Below are 22942 nucleotides of genomic sequence, written 5' to 3' on the forward strand. Positions count from 1 at the left end.
GGAGGAGTAGCACGAGTGCAAGATCCTTGATTGTGAAAGATAAGCTGTTTGTCAGCTTCCCACTCATGTTGTTGTCATAAGAACATGTTCTTTTTTACTGTCACCATGCCCTCCTAGTGGAGGAGGAAAACACACTTACCTGCGGAGACCTTTTGGATAATAATAAATTCCTCCATAACCTTGGCAATCTAAGGACAATATACAATTTCAGGTAAAAGCAATTGCCAAGGCCTCTGCTGATATTTCATTTGCATTTCAAGAGAAAAGAAAGGAGGAGGTGGAAAGTAAGTAGAGAAAATAACACCAAAAATCAGAAACACTTCTTTAAAGCAGGGCAAGACAAAGTAGTCTCTATTTCAAGTCAGATTGGCATTTTTACCAGCAGGCAACAAAGTATACTCCACTTGTAATTGACAAGTTCGTGGGTTCATCCCTTGGTTTATATTTCCCCATTCTATATGTAAGTACCAACTTCACAGAGTTTTCAGCTTGCTTTGCTAAGATAGCCAAAAAATGGCTGAGAAAATACTGACAATCCCACCATCCTCTCACAAATGACACATAATACACATACATTGAGAGGTCTGAGCTTTACTTTTACACAGCTTGGAGTCATAACCATAATGAAGATCACACATTCCAAGGCTCCCTTGATGAGCTGGAGAAGTGTTGCAGGACAGGAAAAAAAGGCACATCAATCTCCTAAGTTCTTACAGAAGCAGAAAAATTCTCTTCCAGCAGCTGTTCTTTATCTCCCTATATTTTCCTGTGTCTGGCCCCTCTTTTTTGCCTATTCAGTCTCCCCTTTTACCTCTGGTAAGAAGAAAGTACATAGTAGTGCGGAAAGAATGCTCTCACCACTTCTCTTACTGCAGTCTCTGTTAGCAACTCTCAGAAATCAGTCACACAGAAAGACAACCTCCCCGTTTTAAACTCTGGCATACTGAAAGCATTTGAGAGTTATTAGCCTTTTCAATCACATTTCTTCACATTTTTATAGCTAGAAAATAAATCAACAGCTTAAACAGCCATGGAAGCACATCTTACTATAGGTGGGAGTAAGCAGACGTGTTCCAAACCAGGAAAGCCTGAGGCAATTTTCCTTACTTCCTGGTGGCTTTCCTTTTAGCCTGTGTAGCTAAAAGCTGCACAAAAGGGCAGATTCTCCTACTGCTTACCCATGACACCAACACCTAGACTGACTTATCCACCAAAGAAATTCACATACCTGTAGCAATGCCAGGCCTGGCCACAGAAGAGGAGAGCTCAGTTCTGTGCTACCTCTGTGCCATGCAGCCCCAGGGCAATTATCACTTCTGTTAGCCCCTCCACGGGATATTGTTTTTCTAGATTCTCCAGGGCTGGGTAGAGTTGTATCCGTGCATCTGTCCCTCTGTAGGATGTATCTGAGCTCACCAAGACTGATCCTCTGTCTTTTCTGAGACTTCAGCCAATGGACTGCTGTCATGTAAACATTAACTGTTCTTACCAAGGTCTGTCTTAAGAGCACCATGGCCAAAACAACAGCTATTTGTGTGTTTCATTAGGGACATCCAGATAGTAAAAGAAGCCTGATCCTTTGATATGAGAGCTACTTACCAGGAGAGCAAATATTTTATACCAATAAGTGCTATAGGAGATGGAAATATTCCCACTGCATACTCCTTAAGTGCACTTGCTCTGTTCCTGGAGGATGGGCTTGTCAGAGGCCAAATCCTCAGCCTTCAACATCCAGCGGTAACAAGCAAGCAGCTATCCAGAAATAACAGCAGCAGAGGACAGTGGATGTCACACCATAGGCTTTCTTTAATTTCTGTAATGCATACAGACACAAAAAGGGATCTAACAAAACCACAAAACATGATTTAAAAACACTGGATATTTTCTATGACACTGTCCTTGGCTGTGATTAATTTATCTCAGCTTCACACAACCAGACATCAGGGACACGATGCCCTGGACACTGTCCTGCTCTTTGTCGTAGCAGATGTTCTACAATGCCATCCCTGGTCTTGTGACATGGAGGAGAAAGTCAGCATCTGCTTTTTCCCTCTGACATATAACACTTCGTCCCCAGCATGCAGTTCAGAAAACATACTTTGGTGAAATGCTTCATGTCTTGTGACATCAGGAGATCTGTCTCTAGAGCAACATGGTTACTGTGGCTCACAGGAGTAATGCTAGTCTAAGTCGCTGAGAGAGTCTAGCAGTACAGACATGATTTATTATAAGTAACCATTTAAGTCCTCAAGGTATTGCAAATATTTTAAAGTCGTACTTTAATGAAATTAATGAACAAATTAATTTTACTGTAGATTTTTCTCATCATCAAGGAGAATTTTATTAGCATATTTTATGTTTCCCTGTTTATAAAATTATATTACTTTGCTTTAAATAAGGATATTTCTTTATTGTTTTCCTGCTGTGTCACGTGCAAAATATCTTACGGGGAGAGAAGGAAAACATGTTGGGTTTAATATAAAGCTACTCTATTTTCTGGTAGAGATAAGTAATGGAAAAATGAGATAAAATAAATAGCATTCAACAAACATTTCTGTTTCCCACAGATCCATTTTCTATTACTATCTGGCAATATTTTTTCTGTTGCTCTTCCTTGAAAGACTCTTTGACCTTTTTCCTTTTCAGTCCCCCATCCCTGAAAGATAGAAAAAAGAAACAGCCTTAAACTCAGGGTCAAGGCAGGAAAACATTACTATATTTAGACTATGTAGTCAAAGCAGTTTCCACTCTTAATGTTGACATCTGTAAGACAATGCTAAGTGATTTATACTGCCAAGACTTACAACACCACAATGCCCTCCTTTTAACCAAGCATTTAACAGGCAAGTGATTAATTTTCACGAATACTGCCTGCTGTCTAGATCCACTGTCAGCTCTGTTTCTCTCTACTATATTATTCTAATTATTCTAATGTAATTTTTTAAGTAATAAAGTAACACTTTCGGAATCAGTCAGCTGGAGTGGTGGACTACGGTGTAAACAAAGCAGGTTTTAAAGGATTCCATGCTCATATTTCAGAATACAGAGCCCCTTAAAAAACAATTCCAGAGGTGTTGCTTCTTACCATGGAAGCACAGACATTCCTGCCCGAGCAGCGATGACAGCCTTGACTCTGTTAGCAAAGTGAACAGCATCTTCTTCTTCCTGAAAAAAATATATGAATTAATTGCTTTACAACATAGACATTTTCTCTGTGCCTCACTTAAAAAGATAGGTTTTGTCAGACAGCAGGCAGTAGGATTTATGCCTGACCCACAAGCCAAATGTGAGCAGTTCTAGCTGATCCTAGTTTGCCACTATTTGGTGCCAAAAAGAACTATGTGGGAGGCTCTCTGGTTTCTGGGACAACCTCAAGCATACAGCCTGAAGTCCCAGGTCTGGCCAGAGCAGGGGATGCAATCTAGATAAATCCAAGACTGTAGTGTTGCTTCCTGGCCTTTGCCCATTAAGTTATCAATAAGGATTCAGAACACTTGTGTAGTAATGCAGACCTTCCAGACAACATTTCTCAAGCACTTTCAAAACATACAAAAGTGTAAGAACCTCTTTGACCATCGGGGGCAGGTACCACACATTGCAGACAATAGCCCAGCTGGTTAACACATTAAAAGCATAGGTCATCATGGAATGCTTTGTGCTGTTCCAGAAGGCATCTCCAAAGCGGGGGTCATACTGGAATACAAGAAGAATAAGCTGCCTTGGTTTAAATCACATAAACTGCTTTTTTTTTTTTTTTGGCCACTAAGTCACAATTCAACTTATTAAATAATGGGCAAATCTAACCACACCTCCTGAAAGCATCAGTAAATTCAGAATAAAGTTCCAACATTTATTACAAGTTTCTAACAGTTAACATTTACAAGCAATGCATGATGTCAAACTATGACAGACCTGCAACACAACTGTAGCAAAAGATTTATTCAAAACATAAAAACTTGTAATCTACAAATAAGCTGACTACAAAGGTTTCCTTGACAATGCTCACACCAGTTTTAAGAACTTCCATAAGATCAGGCAACCTTATAGTGCCAGAAAAAGTAACTAATATTTCCAGATCTAAAATGACCTGGCTAAAGCTACTCAGAAAGACTTGAAAGTGCCAAGAAAAATACTCTTTTCTTCAGAGCACGTAAGAGCCAGGACAGAAATTTATGTTTTCCGTACTGCTTAAAACCACAAGTTTGTGTCTCTCAGGGCTTATTCAGTAATTTCTGCACACCAAACATATCCCTTTTCAAGGCCTACACATGAGCAACTTCTCTGACATGAGAAGCATTTGCAACCAATCCTTCCATGTTGGGAAAACTGCAGTTACAGTACCTTGATTGCTACTGGATGGATGGTTCCTCCTACCTCAAAGCTTCCCTTCTTAAACATCATTACCGATGTGTTGTTAATGCACGTGCCTGGTCAGAATTAAAATAGTGAAGGGCTTAATCCACTCTGAGAAAAGTATCAGGAAATTAATCTTAAACTGTCTTAAGGAGACTTAGTTGTTAAAGGAGAAAGTAAGCTTTAGTTCTGGAACATAATCCCAGAGCCTGGTATGTCTTCATTCTGTTATATGCTAAAGCAAATAAACTGTCATAAAACTGTTGTAAAATACTAGAGCCTGACCTTTAATATCTCACAAGAGCTAATTAATTCTACAAACTAAAACCAAACACCTCACTTCTAAACACTGGATATAATAAGCTGCACTCAGTGGCAAGAAGTGAGAAGAGCAAAAAAATCAATACAGTTGCTTCTTACCTTCTGGGAAAATTAAAATTGGTAACTTGGCCTTATCTGCAATGTGCTCTCTAATTCTGTGGAGAGAAAATAAAATTTCAGTGTATACTTTATATTTATTTTGTCCAAGAATCTAAACATTCATTACCTCTCACACAGAACAAGAAAAGCCCTTGCCCAATTGCCTTTTGCCCAGTCAGTTGCTTCATCTGGAATATGTTCTGTTTTCAGGCCTTTATCTCAGTATCTCTTGCTAATTTAAAAAGTAGATTTTCTGCAAAGCTGCGTGAAGTTCCATTTTAACCAGAGAATGGTGGTACTTGAAGCATGTGAAAATAACTTCCCAGATTCCAGCTATGAATGCAGTCAAACTTTTCTTTAGACTGAAATATATTCCAAATTTCTAGTTTTTATGCTTTCTAGGTTCCCACCATCAGTTTAACACATATCTAATGATTCTCCACATTTAGTTAAGTGACAGGTCACTATCTTACTACATTTGCTGCATCACTTAAAACCACAAATATCACCACTAAGCAGATTACTGACACTAAAATCGGCCATTTTCCAAGACAACTGTCTTTCCTACAAGTCAAAAGCATGGAGCTCCTCTTTGGCCTGTATTAAAGGACAAAATCAAAACCCCATAAATCAAAAAAAAAAAAACCAAAAAAATACCAAAAACAACACAAACCCAAAACAAAACAAAAAAACCCAACAACAACAACAAAAAAACCCACAATTGATGACAAAAAATGTCAACACTGATGACAAATTACCACACCTGACCAGACAATGAAGCAAACACCTCACTACCTTACTTTTTCCTCACCAGGTGACGGTCTTTCATTTCTGAGCGTTCAAACAAGACATGCTGAGAGGTTTGCATGCAGGATTTTTGAATAAGTCCCATAAGCCCTCCATGTACCTGGCCAACCTGCAAGCCCAAAAGAATTTTGTTACAAAGCAAACACACACACACACACACACTCTTAAATTATTGAATTCTAAACACAGATGCAATAATTTCTAAGCTTATTGACAAATTATACCAATCCCCTTACTCATAAATGTGCACACACCTGCCTGCATCTCATTTTTTGCCGTTCAGAATATGAGTTTGAATGCTGTCAAATCCCACCTGTTCTATGAGGAAGTTTATCTTCTTACCCAACGCTACATCTATGTGCATCTCAACATTACTGATATTTACCAACTGTCTTGTTCATACCAAGGAATAGCATCCATCACTGGCCAGGATTAGGACATCCAATGGAGATGTGTGGTTGGCTACACAGATACCTCCTTCCTGTGGTTTGTTTTCCCTGCAATGACAGCCATAAAAGCAATTAGTTAATGTTAATTCTCTAGACTACAAGCCCAATCAGGTGGCAAGCACTGAAAAATATCTAAGTGTCTGAAGACAGTACTATATCATCTACACGCACCCTGCCAATACACAGCAGGAAACACAGGAGGGCATGTGAACATCCTGACAGAGTCTGGATGATCCAAACAGCTTTTTGGATCAAGTTGTACCATCACCAAGTATCCAGGCAGCAATGGAATACGAATCCTGCTCCAAAACTTGAGATGCTAAATACTGCAAGAAACAAATTCCAAACTAATAAAGGGCAAGGTGGCAGCACTCACCTGTTATGGAAATGAACAAGGCCACTCAGACATCGGACACCTAAGGTGGCACATATCATCTGGACCTGGTTGCTCAGCCAGCCTTTAACTCTAAAAGAAATGAAGGCATAGATACATTTCTAGTTCTATGGAGTCACACATGCAATGTAAACTCTGAGTTATCCCCCATTGCTGTTACTACAAAGACCATACTAAGGCTCACACTGCATGTCTGCTTTCAGATGCCATTGCCATAACTTTCTCTCACAACACTCTATAATTTTACATGAGTGAAAAAGTCAGCCCATGATAGTCCACATCAATCCTCTGTACCTCAGCAGTGTTCCAACTACTAGTTCAAATCCTCAAAGAAATACAGAAGAAATTGAAAGAGCGCTCAGCAAATACCTACCTGCCATTTGGAAACCGTCCTACTACAGTAGTGGCCAACACCAGCAACAGAATGCTGAAAACAGACAAGCAGATGCTACAAAGTAAAATAATCTTAATTAAACGGCAAGAAGAAAAACTGGAGGAGTAAGCAAGAAGGCATTCTTATCTGGCTCTTTGATCCATTTCACAATGCTTCCTTCCAGCATTAATAGCATCTAACTAGCAACAAAATACTAACTAACCAGCACACAAACCCCTTAATCCAGTTTTGCTGGATTTTAAAAGCAAATTAATGACTAATAAAACATATGGAATGTGAGAAATTTACTTTTTTTTTAAGGTATATTTGAGTTTAGATGGCTTCTTGGAAAGGTCATGCCAGGTTCTCCTTCCTCCAATAGTATATTGCTAGCCAACAGTATATTATTTCACAACTTCTGTAAAAAGTACCATGAAGTATGATCCCTGTCTGGCTCACCGGAAAGGCAGCAGGAGGCAATACCGAATGAGGATGCCAGTGACCCACACAGCAGCCAGTTTCCAGCTGACATGGTGCAGGTTGGCATTGGTTCTGCTGAGGAGATTCCAGGACAGCAGCTCCTCAGAGGAGAACCGTCGAGTGACTTCATCTTCTGCAACTGCCTCACAGCCCTTCTTGGAGAAGTACATGACATCAGCAAGGCTGAAACATCCTCGGCACCGGCCAACAACCTCCTTTTCCATGGGAGTCTCATCTCTCTGGATGATCCCTGCATGAGGAAATGAGCCTTCCTTCCTCATGGTGAAATGAACAACATGGATTCCAAAGAGAATATCAAGAAATACATATGCTTTTTAGAAACAGCTCTTCTCCTACTCAAGCACAATAATGGCATTCCTGTACCTCATTTATGTACTGACAGTTCATTCCACAAGTTACTTCTCTAATCCTATGCCATATAATGCCCTTAAGTTGCTGAGGAAGGAGAAAAGGATTCCAATCAAGCTGCAAATAAAACCTTGAGCATAACACCTACTTCAATATTGTTTACCAAATAACACAGGCACTCACACCTAGAAATGTCACCTATACACTGCCAAGATAGTAGATCCATACTGATGCCTTGACTCAAATTCAGGCAGTTTGTATGATTGTTCTTGCCGCTGTTGATTAGCTTTATTGTTTCCCATCTGTAAAAAACACCTTCCTCTGCTTTTTTTTTTTCTTGGAACCTTCTATCTCCCCCCATCCCTTCTCCATTAAGAGTCACTTCCCTACCAAGAAACTTGAAAGTGCCTGGATTTCCCCCCGCAGACATACAAAGTATTACACAGACACATTGTGCAGGAAGAATGACAACACATTCTTTCTCTGCTATTTGTAAAATACCACACCACATAGGACAGCCATGCAGGAAGTCTCAGATATCTGCTGAGGTCACTCTGAGACCAGATTCTTATCTGGCTGGTTACAGAGACTAAAATTGTCTTGGTTCATACCAGCTAACACTTGGCCTTTTTGTTTGCCCCCCCCTTTTTTTTTTTTGTCTTTTAGATGGGGAGTACTGGATGACATTAAATATGCATTATAAAAATACACTTAATTTATCTAGATCAACCTACCTCTCCCTGATCAGAATCACAAAACTTTCCTCCATCTGCACTTCAGTAAAACCTTCAACTCCCAAGAAATCATCAGAGCAGAAAATTATTAGCTGACAAACCAAGCAGCCTACATGACTAATCATTAAAAATGGCACTACAAGTAAAAGGATAACTATGAGAACTTAACTCTTTGATCAAAGAAGGAAGGAAAAATAGTTGAGGGAAAAAATTATTTGGATTTTATCCACGTGTCTAGAAAAGAGTGCAAATTGTATCTGTGATCCATGGGATGCTGTAACTCTTTTATTTCAGAGCCTGGATTTTTTGCGTGCTAGGAGTTACAAGAAGCAAAAGATAACTATGCAGAGCCATGTCAAGCACAAAGAATACTAATTTTTCCCAATCCTGTAAAGAGAGACCTGATGGAGCCAGAAAACAAAAACTATTTATGAAAACAGGGATGCTTCCCAAATGCTTATCAGCAATGTCTTTCTATACCCACACTAGTCTCTAATTCCTTTTATTCACAAAACTCAGAGATTATATTTTTTATAACATGCTTATGTAGGTTTATAGCTTCAACAGATATTTGCTCATCAAACTCCTTTCTAAGTAAGATTGTTAAATAGCTGCCTTTTTACACGATAAATAGTGCTGTGTCCCCTTCATCCAGAGATCTTACCAGTGGAGATTAAATTTTCAAGTGCCATCGCCTTCTGCTTTTTTACTCCCTCCTCAATCTGCAGGGTGGCCCACTGTTCCCAAAACAAGAAAAGCAGATGTTGATGGTTTTCATTTTATCATTTCCAGACATTCTGCAGTTACCTCAAGTGAATTGTCTGAGCCTCTTTCACCCCTGCCAGGTCTAGGATTTTCATTTTTCAAATTCAGCCTGAAGGGTGCCCTGCACACCTCCTGTTTCATTTGTTACATAGACTACCTTTTGCCATTTCCAGGAAAAATTGTTTGTCTCAAACTTCTTTTCAGGACACAGGCAGTTGTTTTTTTTCTGGAGGTCCAACAAGTCACTGAACTACCTATGAGACTCTATAAGATCCAACGTGTCCAAAACTCTCTCTTCTCCAGTTAGCTTCAGGCAATAGGATTATACAAAATAGTATCACTGACATTAGAGACATGCTAGAAAAATAGAACTAAAAAAATTATTTTAAAGAATAAAAGAGATTAACTAATTTTGAGGGCATTCAAGTGGTGTCTGCTGACAGCAAACAGAGCTGGCAACATTTTATATTAATAGTATTTCAGAAGGTGGCAGCTGTGATAATGAGCTTTAACCCTTCCCTGTATTCATTTATTTGGGCTAAACCACTTCTCCTTGTATAGAGCACCATAAACCAAAACTCTCCATTAGCAAAATCAAATATAAAAATATGCCTAATTTTTGAAGTTTTCCTAGTTTTGAATGTTTTCATCATACATACATACATAGACATATAAAGAGTAGCTCTCATGAGTACTAAAATCTATCTGTATTTATGTCAAGGTACCTGCCCTAACAAAGGACATAGGATGCTTGAGCATAGGCTCTGCTCATTATTAAAGGCTCAGTGACCCACTCAGTTTATGCCTTCACCTGCTATTAAGGGTTCCTATCTACAACAGATAAGGATAATCCATCTGCTTCATATAAACTCTTGCTAAACACTGTATTTCTCTCTAGCTGAAATGCGCAGCCACACAAGTCACCACAAAGCTGATCTCAAATAGTCTTCATTACATTACAACATGAATCATGTGCGAGCATCAACCAGCTTTTTGCCACCCTTAAGTTTTGCATGCTCTTTCTGTAGCTATCAAAATTAAGTCAGTAACAAAATGGACACTTTGCCTTGACATAACTAGGATATTTTAGTTACCCTTAGCTGACAATTTTTTTTTTTACCAGGCTCATAAAAGAAAAGAAAAAAGTGAAGGCAGAATAGCATTTGATGTGGTATTTTAAGCTGCATACAAACCTTCTCTAATAACACCATAAAGCAAACAACCTCCCCAAAAAAGAAATTAAAAAACCTGCACCACAGAGCATCGTCTTGTCTATACTTCCCAATTATTCTCCTGAAAAGGTCAACAAGTGCATAATCTTTCAATCTTTTGCAACACATGGAGAGTCATTCAGAATGGTGGAGCCAGGAGATGTCATGAAAACAGCAGCCCACACACTGAGAAATGAAAGAACATACAGAACAGGTACAGGAATGTTGCAAAAGAGAGTAAGGCAGATGTGGCAAATTTAAACTCTTCACAAAATACTGCTGGTCCTCATCCCTTCCCCAACATCCTTTAGGATAGTTGCATAGCATGAGGGAGAAAAAAGTATAAAACATAAAATATTTGAGACTGACAAATAAAGCCTTTTGCCTTAGTCTGCTTTCCCATCTCCTCTCTACCACCCTTATCTTGCCTATCATTGCCCTCCTACATAAAAAAGCACCTGTCAGCTGGCCAGGACTGCCAGAAATGAGCTTGCTCATACTGTCCTGAAGGACCTGGAATACCTCCAGGAGGTATTTTGGCTTTTGATTTCCAGACAGAAAAAGGGTGACAGTCACTGACCAAGCTGACTCCAAAAATATATGTTAACTAATCTAAATGAGCAAGACAAGTCAAAATCCACAAAAATTTATAAAGCTTACTAGTAAATTATACAATCTTGCCTCCTAGAACAGAGAAAGAGTGAGGCAAAAGTTGCAGACAAACTAAATAGTCAAGGCTACAAAACCAGTGTCCAAGGAAGGTGAGGAAGAGCTTTCAAAGGCTGAACAGTTACACAGGGCTCGTTAGCTTGGAAAAGAGCTAGCTGAGATGGGTTATGACAGGCATCTACAAAGTCTGGACTGGCACAGAGCAGGTGCTTAAGGAGCAGTTATCAATTTTCTCTTCTACTACAAGAACTGAGGTTTACCATGGGAAAGCTTTGGGGAGAGTATGTGAGCAAGAAAAAAGGCAATGTATTTCCACAAACCGCCAGGGAACATGAAATTCTCCTAACTCATGGCTTGGCATGGGAGGCTGAAGAACAAGCAGTGAGGAGGGAATACAGCTGTAGAGTCCCCCAGGTCTTAAGCTTTCAGTCCAGCCATTGAACTGACACCTGTCAAAGCCATCTCTCTGGATTAAACTCAGGACTAGCTAAATCTGCAGTGGCTGCTGTGGTGTTCTGCCTTTGGTAGCATCTGTATGTATAATTTGTTTTCCAAAATGAAATAAGGCTTTGTGATCGCCTTTGTATTGCACAGTATTGAGACAGAGCTGTCACGCTGGTCTTTGTTGCAAAACAGTAATGAAAGGATGTTTTAAATACCTTACAAAAAACCCCACAGATGTTGCAACTAACACAGAATTTAAGTATTAAATGTAGCAACTTCATTCCTACATCTGCTGACTGAAGGAGAAGAAGATGTTGTGCTTTCCTTCACTCCCATTTCTGAAGTGATGAGCACACAAAAAGTCCCAACTCCCAACGGTAAATCCCACCTGGAATACTGAATACTTGACAGCTTAACTCCAACAGTCATTTGTCTGAGCTTCCTGTAATTACATTCTAAACAAAATGAGGGTGCCCAATACTTCTTTATGTTAATTACTGTCTTCATAGGACATGACATGAAATAAAATGTGGAATATTCATTTCCTGAAATCTCATATCTTGCAGGATTTTTCCTCCCTTTTCCCTTTCAAGTATAGCTCAATACCCCATCTTTCCATATGAAGTAATAATTCAGTTTTGCCTCTCTTCCCATATTTTACTACCTCTTCTCCCGTATTCTCACAAAAGGTTTTTCTAAACACTCATTACATGAACTTTTCTCAATCTTTTCCTCCTGTGTGACAAAGGCTTTGAAGCAATTCTTCCATGTAAACTCTTCCACTACAGTGGCAGAGAGAAGGTTGGAAGTTTTCAGCATCTACTAAAATCACCATCTAAGGTCAAGCACTTGTGACCTCTTCACCCAGCAGCGGTTTCTGCGTGGCATTATTTCCCTTTGCCCATCACGAACATGAACCCATATCAAATGGTGTGAGTGTTACACTCAGCATCTGAGAAGATGTGACTGTCCACCTCAGGCTGTGAAAAGGACTTACAAATCTCCTGGCTGCTCCATGAGGACTGATGAAACGGGTTAAGAAGGGTTTGTTTGGGATAAAAGCACAGGTATAATTTGTTTTGGTTTTGATGGAGAGGCCAGCTAAGGATAACCATGTATTTAAAAGACAGCAGTGAAATTTTTCACCAACTGAAGTGTCTGCAACATCTGCCATACTCCAGTAGGAGTTCACAGCATACGAGCTACCTCCGTGTACAAGTGAGCTCTCAATGCAAAAACTACTCACAATTTTTAGCTGGCTGATTTTCTCTAGAAGCAACAATGCTTCATACAGAAGTTCAGATCTTGTAGAACTCCAGAACATTTCTTGGCCAATAGCGCTGCAGCTGTTTAATGCGTTCCTTTGACTCTTCACAGAGCTCTGAGAGCATAGATTTCATCCTAGCAAATGCATCTTCTTTTGCAATCACTGGAGTAACATTCTTGGAACAGCTTTGCTACTATCCTCATCTCCAACAAACCCCAGGATGGACAAAGCTCAGAGAAAAGACATTATTTACAAATAAAAGTTTACAAGTATGTGTGAAAGAATAACCCTAACAAAACCCAAACATCTTTATAACAAAACACAACATCTTTATAATTTCCAGAAATATTTGAAAGATAATTTAAGGGTAATAAGAATCATGGGCTAATAGATATGCAATTGAGAAATTACTGTATATTACTATATTGGTGTATATCTTTTGCTATTATGTTATCCATATGTCCTCAAAAAAAAAAACCCAACAAAAAACCAAAAAAAAAACCAACTGCGAACAAAACCAGTCATGCCAAATTTTCAAACTTTGAATCTTGCTTTTATAAAATTATTTATTTTCTTTCTAAAATAACAAGTATCTAGATTCCTTGATGGAAAAGCAGCAGAAGGTAAAAATTATTTCCATGCATGATTACATTTTTCCTATTTAGTCCAATCACCACTCACAGTGCTGTAACACTTCAGTGAAGTCAAGAAATCAAAGTGACTTATTGTATGCCACCAATACTCATTGCTTAGTGATAGATCTGAAAACTTGAGTTTTATTCTGAAACACCTTTTTTGCTCCCAGCAAATTAAGTAAGGTCTAAAGATACACTTTCTTTGAAAACAAAACTTTAAAAAACATTTTTTTTTACTTTGAAGTCCTTGATTTCAGTCTCCACTCTTCTATTTTTCTCCAGTTGCCAAACATGGAGGAAAATAAAACACACTTTTCCTCTGCTCAGCTGTAAGAAACAGATATAAAGAAACTCCTTGGATGAGAAGTTTTCTATTAATTTTGCTGGTCTACATAACAGACTAAGTCAAATTAAACACAATGGAATGACCAGCCACAGTGCTCAAGGTTGGATTTTTGCTGAAGCATCACCCAGTTTTTTGGCACTTCCTTGAGCAGTGATATTCCTGCAATATAGTCAGTAGTGTGCTAATACGTGACTAAGCATCTTCAGCATTTCCAGCTCAGCTCTCCGGGAAGGCATCCTGTTTCACCATTCCAGAGGACAACAGGAACCACAGATGGTCTCTGTGCATTATCCCATTAGCAGGATGTGCAGGAACACAACACCACAGCTAGAAGCCAGCCAACACCTCTCCAGGGTTTCAATGTCAGGTTGTATAAACCTGCTTTAAAGCTGACTTATCCCAAGCTGCAATTTTGCTTGCATTCTAGTGAAAAAGCCCCAGAACTCCAAGAACAGGCCCAGCAATTCCATGTACAAGCTTTAACGCAGGGTTTTCCAGTCCTACCCTTTCTTCCAAAGAGCCTAGTGGGCCACATTACAAGCAAAGGGGACCTAACACCCCCTCCCTTCTTTCTCCCTCCCATTTTCCACCAAGATAGCTCTTAACTACTTTTGTGGCACAATGAGAAGCATTTGACAACACTTCAAAGAAAACCATTGGAATTAATTGTAAGATGAAAACAGCGGAAACTCCTTTTTTGCCCACAGGACAATTAGGGAACAACTTTGAACAAAAGAACAAAATAAGCCAGCCTAAATAGCAGTGCATGGAGTTGTGCTGTTCCTGTTATTAGCTGCTGTGGCAACAGGGAACTAGACACAAAAGGCTATAGCTGATCATATAACAATTAACTTATTTATTTTTCAGTACATTGTGAGCATGGAATTATGACACTCATAACCTGTTACAAAAACTGTGGAGAGAAAAATACTTCAAGTGCTTTACCAAAGAGAAGTGCCTTCTTACACAAAACACACCCTGAGTGGGTCAAACGTCTTTTGGAGTTGTGAAATGCACAGGGAAAAATCCTCCAGAAATTATTTTGATGCCCACCAACTGCATCAGCAAAGTTGTCTAAAGACAGGTTTGATATGACAGTAGCTCTTAATTAGGGTATGAATAAGAATTTAATTAGCATACCACTGTCTGATTTAAAATATTTCACGTATAAAGGCCAATATTACATACAGCCACCGCAGGCAGTCATTGCCCGCTGATATCAGTATCTGAAAAAAATAAGTAACCCCTAAATTTTGCAGTCATCTGCACTATGCTAAATGATGTTCATACAGCTGAAGACAGATACTGCCCAAGAACTCCTAATCAGTATTAAAACAAACAAACAAACAACAACAAACAGAAAAGAACACAAGAAGGATAAAAGACAGAATTGGCAAGGTAAGATGATCATGATATTAACTGTATCATACAGTTACAGACATGTTCTACTTCAAAACAGATTACTCCAAGGGTTTAATAATAATAGCAACAATAATAGTAACAAGTTTTCTGCCACAAGTAGAAAGTATATTTACAGAAAGCGGGTTTATGCCAGAAGCACAAAGTCAATCTACTGCAAAATGGAAATGCTTTACTGTTCAATATGATGAATTTACAGCACCTACTTCTGGCTAATAATGGATATCAAAAGCCAAACTTGAAAAACTAAATGGGATTCTGGCTTATAAAAAGCCCCAGAAACCTTTTATTGATAGAAGCACGATCAGAATCATAGCAATTATCTGTTTCTCTCTAGAAAAATTATACTTTTAGAAGGTTGCACACAGATTCCTTTAAGTCTTGTACAGCAGAACTTGTGAATCCCCCAGATTTATAACTGGGTGAAGCAAACACACAGAATCAGTGTTCTTACCTGGAATATTAATTCCATGCAATTAAAACAATCCAAATAAAACAACTGAAACTTATATACATCTAAAATACACATATTTATTACTTAGCAACTCCCACAAACTAACAGATCTTTTTCTTTATACTTGACTTGTCATGAGTATTCTACTTGCATTAAGCATTCTAACAAGCATAAACTAGAAGAAAATACCATGGAATCTCTATTTTAACCCCAAAAAGCCTCAAACCAGTAGCAGATGATAAGCCAGCACATAACTAGGTATCATTAAAGACACCCCTCAAAAGATTATCTTATAAAATAAAGCTGCAAATAACACATACAAGCTAACGGATTTTGTTTTCTGCTGACTTTTACGGATTTCTATCAAATGTACAGATTTTTATTTTTTTTTTATTAAACACATCCTGTAGCAAACATACCTTTTGAACCCACTTCTCAACTTACCTCTAACATTTTAATTACAATTTTCACATAGAAATGAGAAATCCCCAGTGACACTCGAAATATCGAAGGCAACAAAATTAATGCCACAAATAAAATAATCCAGATAGACAAAATCTTGCCTTCTGCGAGGCCATGACCTTCTCTATTTTCTTCCATGTTTTCCCCTCCAAAATGCCAACCAGCTGCCTTTCTGAGAATATATGTTCATCTGTAGTGGAGAATCTAGCAAGCTTCAAGAGACAGAGGCAAAGAAAAATTTTACATTCTAAGAGCCAAAGCTGTCTCTAGGAGAAGGCTGTTGCTCACTGAAGTCTGACACTACTGATACTCTCAACGATAAAGTAATTTCTACCCTTTGTCCCGCCCTAACTCCACCTACTTCCTTGTAATTGATAAGCTCCCTGCTCAACAGGGGAGAAGAAAGAAAAAACATGATAAGTAATAATATATGTTAGATAATTAGATGCTGCCAATAAGGAACCTTGTCAGTGTGACAACTGGTTGTCACAAGGTGTCCTGCCAATAAATTACAATACAGAACTAGGTGGGTGTGTTTTTCAGACTACCTAAAATCTTCTCTTGTTAACACACATGAAGCATTTCTTCAACTGATGTTTTGCACACATCTGTGACTTAATCACTGAGATTTTCTATTTCATGTGAGATAACTGCCTTGTTTTGGTATTTGAACAAATGAATGAAAGAGAAGCTTGAGGTTCAAGTCAGGCTTTTTCTATTTTATTTTATTTTTAATAACACATTTGAAATGAAGATGCAAATTTAAGCAGATAAGGACTGACAAGACAATAAACCTGCTCCCTCCACTCTATCTCTATCAGAAATTCGCCAAAAAAACCTGTATTACAGGGTTACAAAATACACTGTAGTGAAGTAACAAGCCATCTATCTTCACACTACACACTTCATTCAACTACAGAATTGAAATGCAATAGATAATCCTGCTTCTCCTTCTAGCCTATCAAATTTCAATAATTTAATTCAGTATTTTTTAGAAAACACCCAGGTCAACCCCTTTCAGCCACTCTTCTCCTGCCTTTTCACGTGCATGAGAGATGATGTAAAGGTGAATAGAACTTCATGGGAGACCACCAGCTACTCATTTACAACCTTCCTACAGAACAAATTAACCAGCCTTGGTGGAAGGAGGATTTAGGGTACAACTTCCAAGACAGTGACATGCTGGTCCACAAAAGATCTTCCCTTAGCCAATACATTGGTGTGTTTGTCTGAAGCCCTGGCTGTCCTTTTAAAATATTCCCATCCCCAAGTACCTTTGCTTGGTTTGTGTTGTGAAGCAACAAGATTCCTTATAAATGGAAGCAGCCGCAAAGACCTTGTGTAAAATGTGCATCCAACACTGTCCAGGCAGTAAGAGAAGCACGGATGTCAGAGGGGGCTGCATCACCTCTAATTTACACCACACACCCAGGCACCAGCACACAGACTCCTGACACTCACAAGCCCATGTGAATCCATGGCACGCTTCTTGTGCCACAGAGTGAATCGAGTAGCTTCTGTACCTTCAGATTTGCTGCTGCATGATATCCTACTCAGGTCTTTCAAATTAACATTGCAATCTTCTCCAGCAATATAACTTCTCTTTTGCATCTTTTCCTTACTTAGCTTCCTCACCTTTCTCTCCTCTTGCTGGTTGCCTTCTGAGCATTCTGTATCCTCTACAAAACCTCACTGGTTTAAGTGTTTCTGCCTTTCCAATGCTCTTTCTCTCATTGACAACATTAAGCCTCTCACTCTCCACCCTGCTGCTGCCAGGTTCACCATTAACCACTATTTCTTACCTGCCCTGCCAAAAGGCTTCTCTAGGAACAATGTTCCATTGTAAAACAGCTTTTCTCACCCATTTCTCTTTAGCTACTATTCCTTATTCTCCTTTCTGGTCTCTTCCTCAAGTGGCTTGCCCAGCTAGCACACATTCCCTAGCAGGGCCTGTGGTGGAGAGCTGGAGGAGAGGGCGTTGATCCACCTGGCAGCACCTGTGAATAGCTGCCATCAGCCTCGGCACAGGGGATCGGTATGCATGGAGTCTAGGTGCTAAAAACCCCGTGGGCGGGAGGGTGGAGGTAATTTCTGGGACCTGATTTGAGGCAGGAAAGGGGGGCAAAATGAAGTATCGCAAGGAACAGGAGGATGTGGCGACTCACTTGGTGGGATGCCTCAGCAGCAAGTTTAGGCACACATAAGACAGATAATTTCTTAAAAGCACAGAGGGGAAGACAGACTTGCCTAGCCTGGGTGGGAGGAAGAAGTTTCCTCTCCTGGATAAGGTAGAGTTGTTTTTCATTCTGTGAAACCATATAAAGAAAGAACTGAAGAGTTTCTAGTAGCCTCTCTATTGAGGTGGTCAAACCATCCAGCCCAAAGGTACTACAAGATCCATATGGCCAAGGCTCTTACAATTATTCTTTGCTTTATCAACTTTGTACCTCCTGAAACAATGAAAACCATTTCAGTGCTCTTACTACTCGGATACCATTGATGTCACATGGTTTGGAGAGAAAAAGAAGCAAACACACAAACAAAAAACCTGCACCTCAACCACCCAAATTGGGAATGACACCAAAATCAAGAAGATTCTGCATGTCTGCCTATTAACGGTATGGAATAAAAATTGTAATTCAATGGAAAATTGTCCCAAAAGCCACTAAGGAATAAACCTGAGTACTGGAACTTGTCCAATCATGACCAAGGAATTTAATTTTGTTAAATTTCTGCCAAAAATGGCTGCTGAAGCTCCTAAAGCATCCTTCTGCTCTTGAGACCATACGCATAAAAACAACTGAGACATGATGGTCTAAGCACTGTATGTCTTAACTCCAAAAAACTAGAGACTGCTATAGAAGTGAATATGGATTTGAATTTTATCTCTGCTCTGAATTAAGGTAATGAATTTGCTTGTGACGTGAAGTGGAAAGGAAATTCTTTATTTCTTCAGGCAATTCATAACATAGCTTCCTGTTTTTGGTCAGAAATTTGGCATAGCTTTTTGCACCCCATCATAATAATTTATTATGATATTATCATTATCATTATTTCAGAAGATCCATGAAATATCATTTTGTCAAATTTCAATATGAATACATATGCATCCAACACTAAACTGAATAACTACAGTTTGTAATGTGACTACATAAATTTCCTCAGCAAAATATTTTCTTTCAGAATTAGTTCTGCCATCCACTGACTAAACAGATTCTGCATGTCATTCTTCTGCCATTTTTGTCCCTCTTAGCCAGAGCCAGCCTACTGCAATCACATCTGTTTAGAAGCTGTGTGAGAGGCTTTATCCAGAAGAGGGAAAGTATTGCAAATAATGCAAACAAACATGCAGCAACAGAATGTAGCACTCATTTGTAAGGTTCAGTAAATAACAGGAATTTATACCAAATAAACACAAGTGCTTTTTTTATGATGAAGTGCCCCATATGTTAGGAAAAGCAACCAGAAAACGTGCAAAACTCTCTATCCATTTGGAAGAATGGAACCCAACTTAGAAGAAAGCAATGTGGGTGACATAGGAGGAATCCAAGAGCAAAGATCCCTTTAATTTAATGAATCTCAAATTGACACCTACATGCATAACAAATTCATTTGAAACAATTCCTGGTCTCTCTCTACATGCATAACAAATTCATTTGAAACAATTCCTGGTCTCCTAGGGAAATGACAAGGAGATGGAATGGGCATCAGCTGCCTACTCCAGCAGGTAGGTTCTAGATCCCTTGAGGTCATTCTACTAATTTCATATTGCAAAATATTGCCTATTGCCTAACTGCCATTTGTCGGAGGGAACTGGAATTACGACCCATTTAATTTTCCAGTGCAAGAAGAAGCAAACACAGCACTGACTTGTGTCTATCTGTAGTGCCTCATATGGAAGGGTTAAATCAGGTATAAATGGCCCTTTCCTGCACAGCAGTCAGCTTTTAAGCAGGTTCAAATACACTGTGAACAAATTAAAAACTGCAGTGGCAAGTGAAAGCTTTCAATGAGTGCTACTATGGTTTTGCCTTCCCTCTGATACACAAGGGGAACACAGCCTGGAAATAACACTTGCCACCGTCTTCAAAAAGAAGGAATCACACAGTCACAGAAATTTTTGGCAACCACTCTTTACAGGTATGCTTTCTTCCTGTCCAACACTAACAATTCCAGTTAATTCCACTGCAAAGGGATATTGTGAGAGTTTGCAGCCTGCCTTTCTTGTAAGGCCTTTTTTATCAGACCACCCAAACATCATATGTCCCCAGCAGATACTGCTCCAAAGCAGCACTAGCACATCAGCTTCAGCCAGGTGGTGCTTCAGATGCTGAAATAACACACTCCCTAAGGATTAACAAAGAGGTATTTCTACCTGAGGCAAATGACAATGATCGTGACTGTCAATCAAGGTCAACCTTCTATCACTTGATCCTTTTTTTTTTTAGGAAATATACAGGGTATAATTTTTACCTATTTGGAGTAGCAACATTGTCCAAAGCTGCTTGCAGCCAGTATACAGAAGTACATCCTGACATTGCCATTAGGCACGGGAAGATGGTATTATTGCTAAAATTATTCTTCTGACACCAGTTGTAGGGCTCCCTGGTATTTCTCTGTGAGTTTTGCCATGCTACAAAGCAGATTGATCTATTTAGAAAATCCTTGTAAGTCAATGACACAGAGTCAGACAGCAAACCTGGGCTGATTCACCAGCATCACCTAACATCCAAGGATATCAGAATCATGTTTTTCACAATAAGAAAGTGTTCAAACAGGACTGATCAAAACATTCTACACCCCAGTAATTCTGCTGAGTGTACTCAGAATGAAAACTACTAAGAACATCCCTTTTTTCAACTAGGGATTGAAAAAACTTTAACCAGCTATAAAAACAACAAAAAGGGTTTTTTAGTTTTGCTTATGTCTTCTCAATGTTTCAAGCCCACATTTATCAAACTCCTTACCTGATTGCTATTCAAGGGTGAAATAATCTCTGGTAGTTTTGCTTTGATATTTATCAAGACTGAGGTTCATGCTTTACATGTGGAAAATTCTCCAAAAGGCCAGAATAACCTTAGAGGTCACCTATTGCATAGTAAGCAGTGTCAGGTGCAATATTGATTAATGGAAAACACACTGTCTTCATGCACTGAAGTGCAAATATGTGCTCCTCTGCATTCTCACTCTAACTGAGCTATGTCTGCTACTCTTGAGGTCTCTATAGATTCCATCTATGCCACCAAACAGGAGCATGTTTATATCTGACCACAGTAAGATTGTTCTAGTTATGCTTTATTTTTGGCCATCAACAGACAAATTATGAAAACACTGAAGAAGTATCTTTAACTACTGTATCACTCATTAGGATGATTTTAACACATTTAGCTCTGACTTCAGAAGCATTATTTTTTCCAAACAAGATAAATTCAACAATTACAGAAAGTCATTTATTGTATCCTATGACTTACAACAGGCTTGAGTCTTTGTATCTCAAAACAGGGAAATCCACTACTGTTCTGATTATATTTGTTTGCTCAGCAATGTATAAATACCCACAGATGTGTAGGCATTGCATGGCTGTCAATACCCATCTCATATATTGTCCATATATAAATCTTTTATGTGGTTTGTGTATCATGGACACTGAATGCAATAAATTAATTGTCAATGCCTAACACTTATTGCATTGATTAAATGCATACAATTTTCTCCCTGCTCTGGCTTAGGAGTGACTGCAAGCACAACACAGGGTCCTTTGGGAGAATTCCTGAACTGAGTGAGCATTTTGTGTCCACTTTCAAAGTTTTCTCTCCAAACAGTTATAGAAGCTTATCATATCATCTGTTCTTGTTGCCTCTACCACAGCAACATGGTCCATAATGGAATCATTTGTTGTAATATGTCCCTTTAGATGTGTTGTACTTGTGACCCATTTGTTTAATACCACATGGTCTGCATTACAAGAAATGCATGCTAGCTCTTCCCCATCAACCTTGCCCATCATTCTGTACTATCCAAAGCTTGTCATCTCTTTATTCAGAGATTTAGATCATTTATGAGTGTGTTGAGAAATGAAAGTCCTACCTGGTCCCTTTCTCTACTGTAACAATAGTTAAGAATCACAACAGTTTTCCCTTCTAAATACTAGCATTAGTCACATATATTTCAAATAATACTTAAATAATTTTATTTAAATATAAATATGCCAGAACTCCTTCTAAATCTTGCAAAAAAAATAGGAAAAAGAAACTGCACTGAAAATATTAATTTTATATTATTTACATGAACCTAAAAAAATATCCGTGAGATCTAAAAAGCATGGAAATACCACTCAAAAGACCACAGGTCCATACATCCTATTTCAAGAGTCAGGAAATTAACATCTACGGCTAAGATTGTGCTTACCTATAGTCCTGATGAGTGATGAAATCAAACACTTCCTCTCCTGAAGTAAAGGAGTAAACCCCCTGTGGCCTTTAGACCAGATCTCTGATCACATTTCAAAGAATGCTGTCACTTGTTACTCTCTCTTCCTGAAATTGTTTTCTAGGACTTTCTTCTGGCTGATATGTCAGGAACACTTGCTATAATGGGAAAAAAATGTTAGTACAAGTATTAAAAATAAGTAAAATGTGACAACTCAAAAAATACAAAACACGCATTGTGCAAACAGTCTACATCTGAGGAAGAAGTGGTACAAGTTACTGCTGTCAGATGATTATTTAGCATTATCATTTTATTGCCTCCTTATCACATTTTGTTAGGTCATTAACTCAGAAGATTCTCCCGACATTCTCAAAGACCGCAGTGCACAGACATACAGCTGTATGTCCTGTTTCGAAAGGCACAGCCTTGGTATTAAATCTCCCTTCTTGTAGACTAGGCTTG

General features: G+C 38.8%; 1 protein-coding gene across 5 annotated transcripts; it reads right to left on the bottom strand.

Annotated features, from left to right (window-relative positions):
• Nucleotides 1-1786: 1786 nt before the first annotated feature.
• On the bottom strand, nt 1787-22743 carry LOC121339937 (glycerol-3-phosphate acyltransferase 3-like). 5 transcript variants are annotated; one of them, XM_041412206.1, is made up of 12 exons: nt 22460-22743; nt 9044-9116; nt 7256-7526; nt 6797-6871; nt 6406-6495; nt 5984-6077; nt 5574-5689; nt 4774-4829; nt 4342-4427; nt 3565-3693; nt 3086-3165; nt 1787-2656 (listed from the first exon to the last, which is right to left on the bottom strand). In XM_041412206.1, the coding sequence occupies exons 2-12, from the start codon at nt 9069-9071 to the stop codon at nt 2542-2544; spliced, it is 1140 nt and encodes a 379-aa protein (XP_041268140.1). In that variant the 5' UTR covers nt 9072-9116; nt 22460-22743; the 3' UTR covers nt 1787-2541. The 5 variants fall into 5 exon arrangements, with proteins under 5 accessions (XP_041268140.1, XP_041268142.1, XP_041268139.1 ...); XM_041412208.1 differs by lacking the exon at nt 22460-22743 and adding an exon at nt 16034-16242; XM_041412205.1 differs by lacking the exon at nt 22460-22743 and adding an exon at nt 12715-13039 and having other exon boundaries at nt 6797-6850.
• Nucleotides 22744-22942: the final 199 nt, after the last annotated feature.

Source organism: Onychostruthus taczanowskii, unplaced genomic scaffold, assembly GCF_017590055.1.
Source record: "Onychostruthus taczanowskii isolate IOZ18803 unplaced genomic scaffold, ASM1759005v1 scaffold38, whole genome shotgun sequence".
NCBI classification, from domain to species: Eukaryota; Metazoa; Chordata; class Aves; order Passeriformes; family Passeridae; genus Onychostruthus; species Onychostruthus taczanowskii.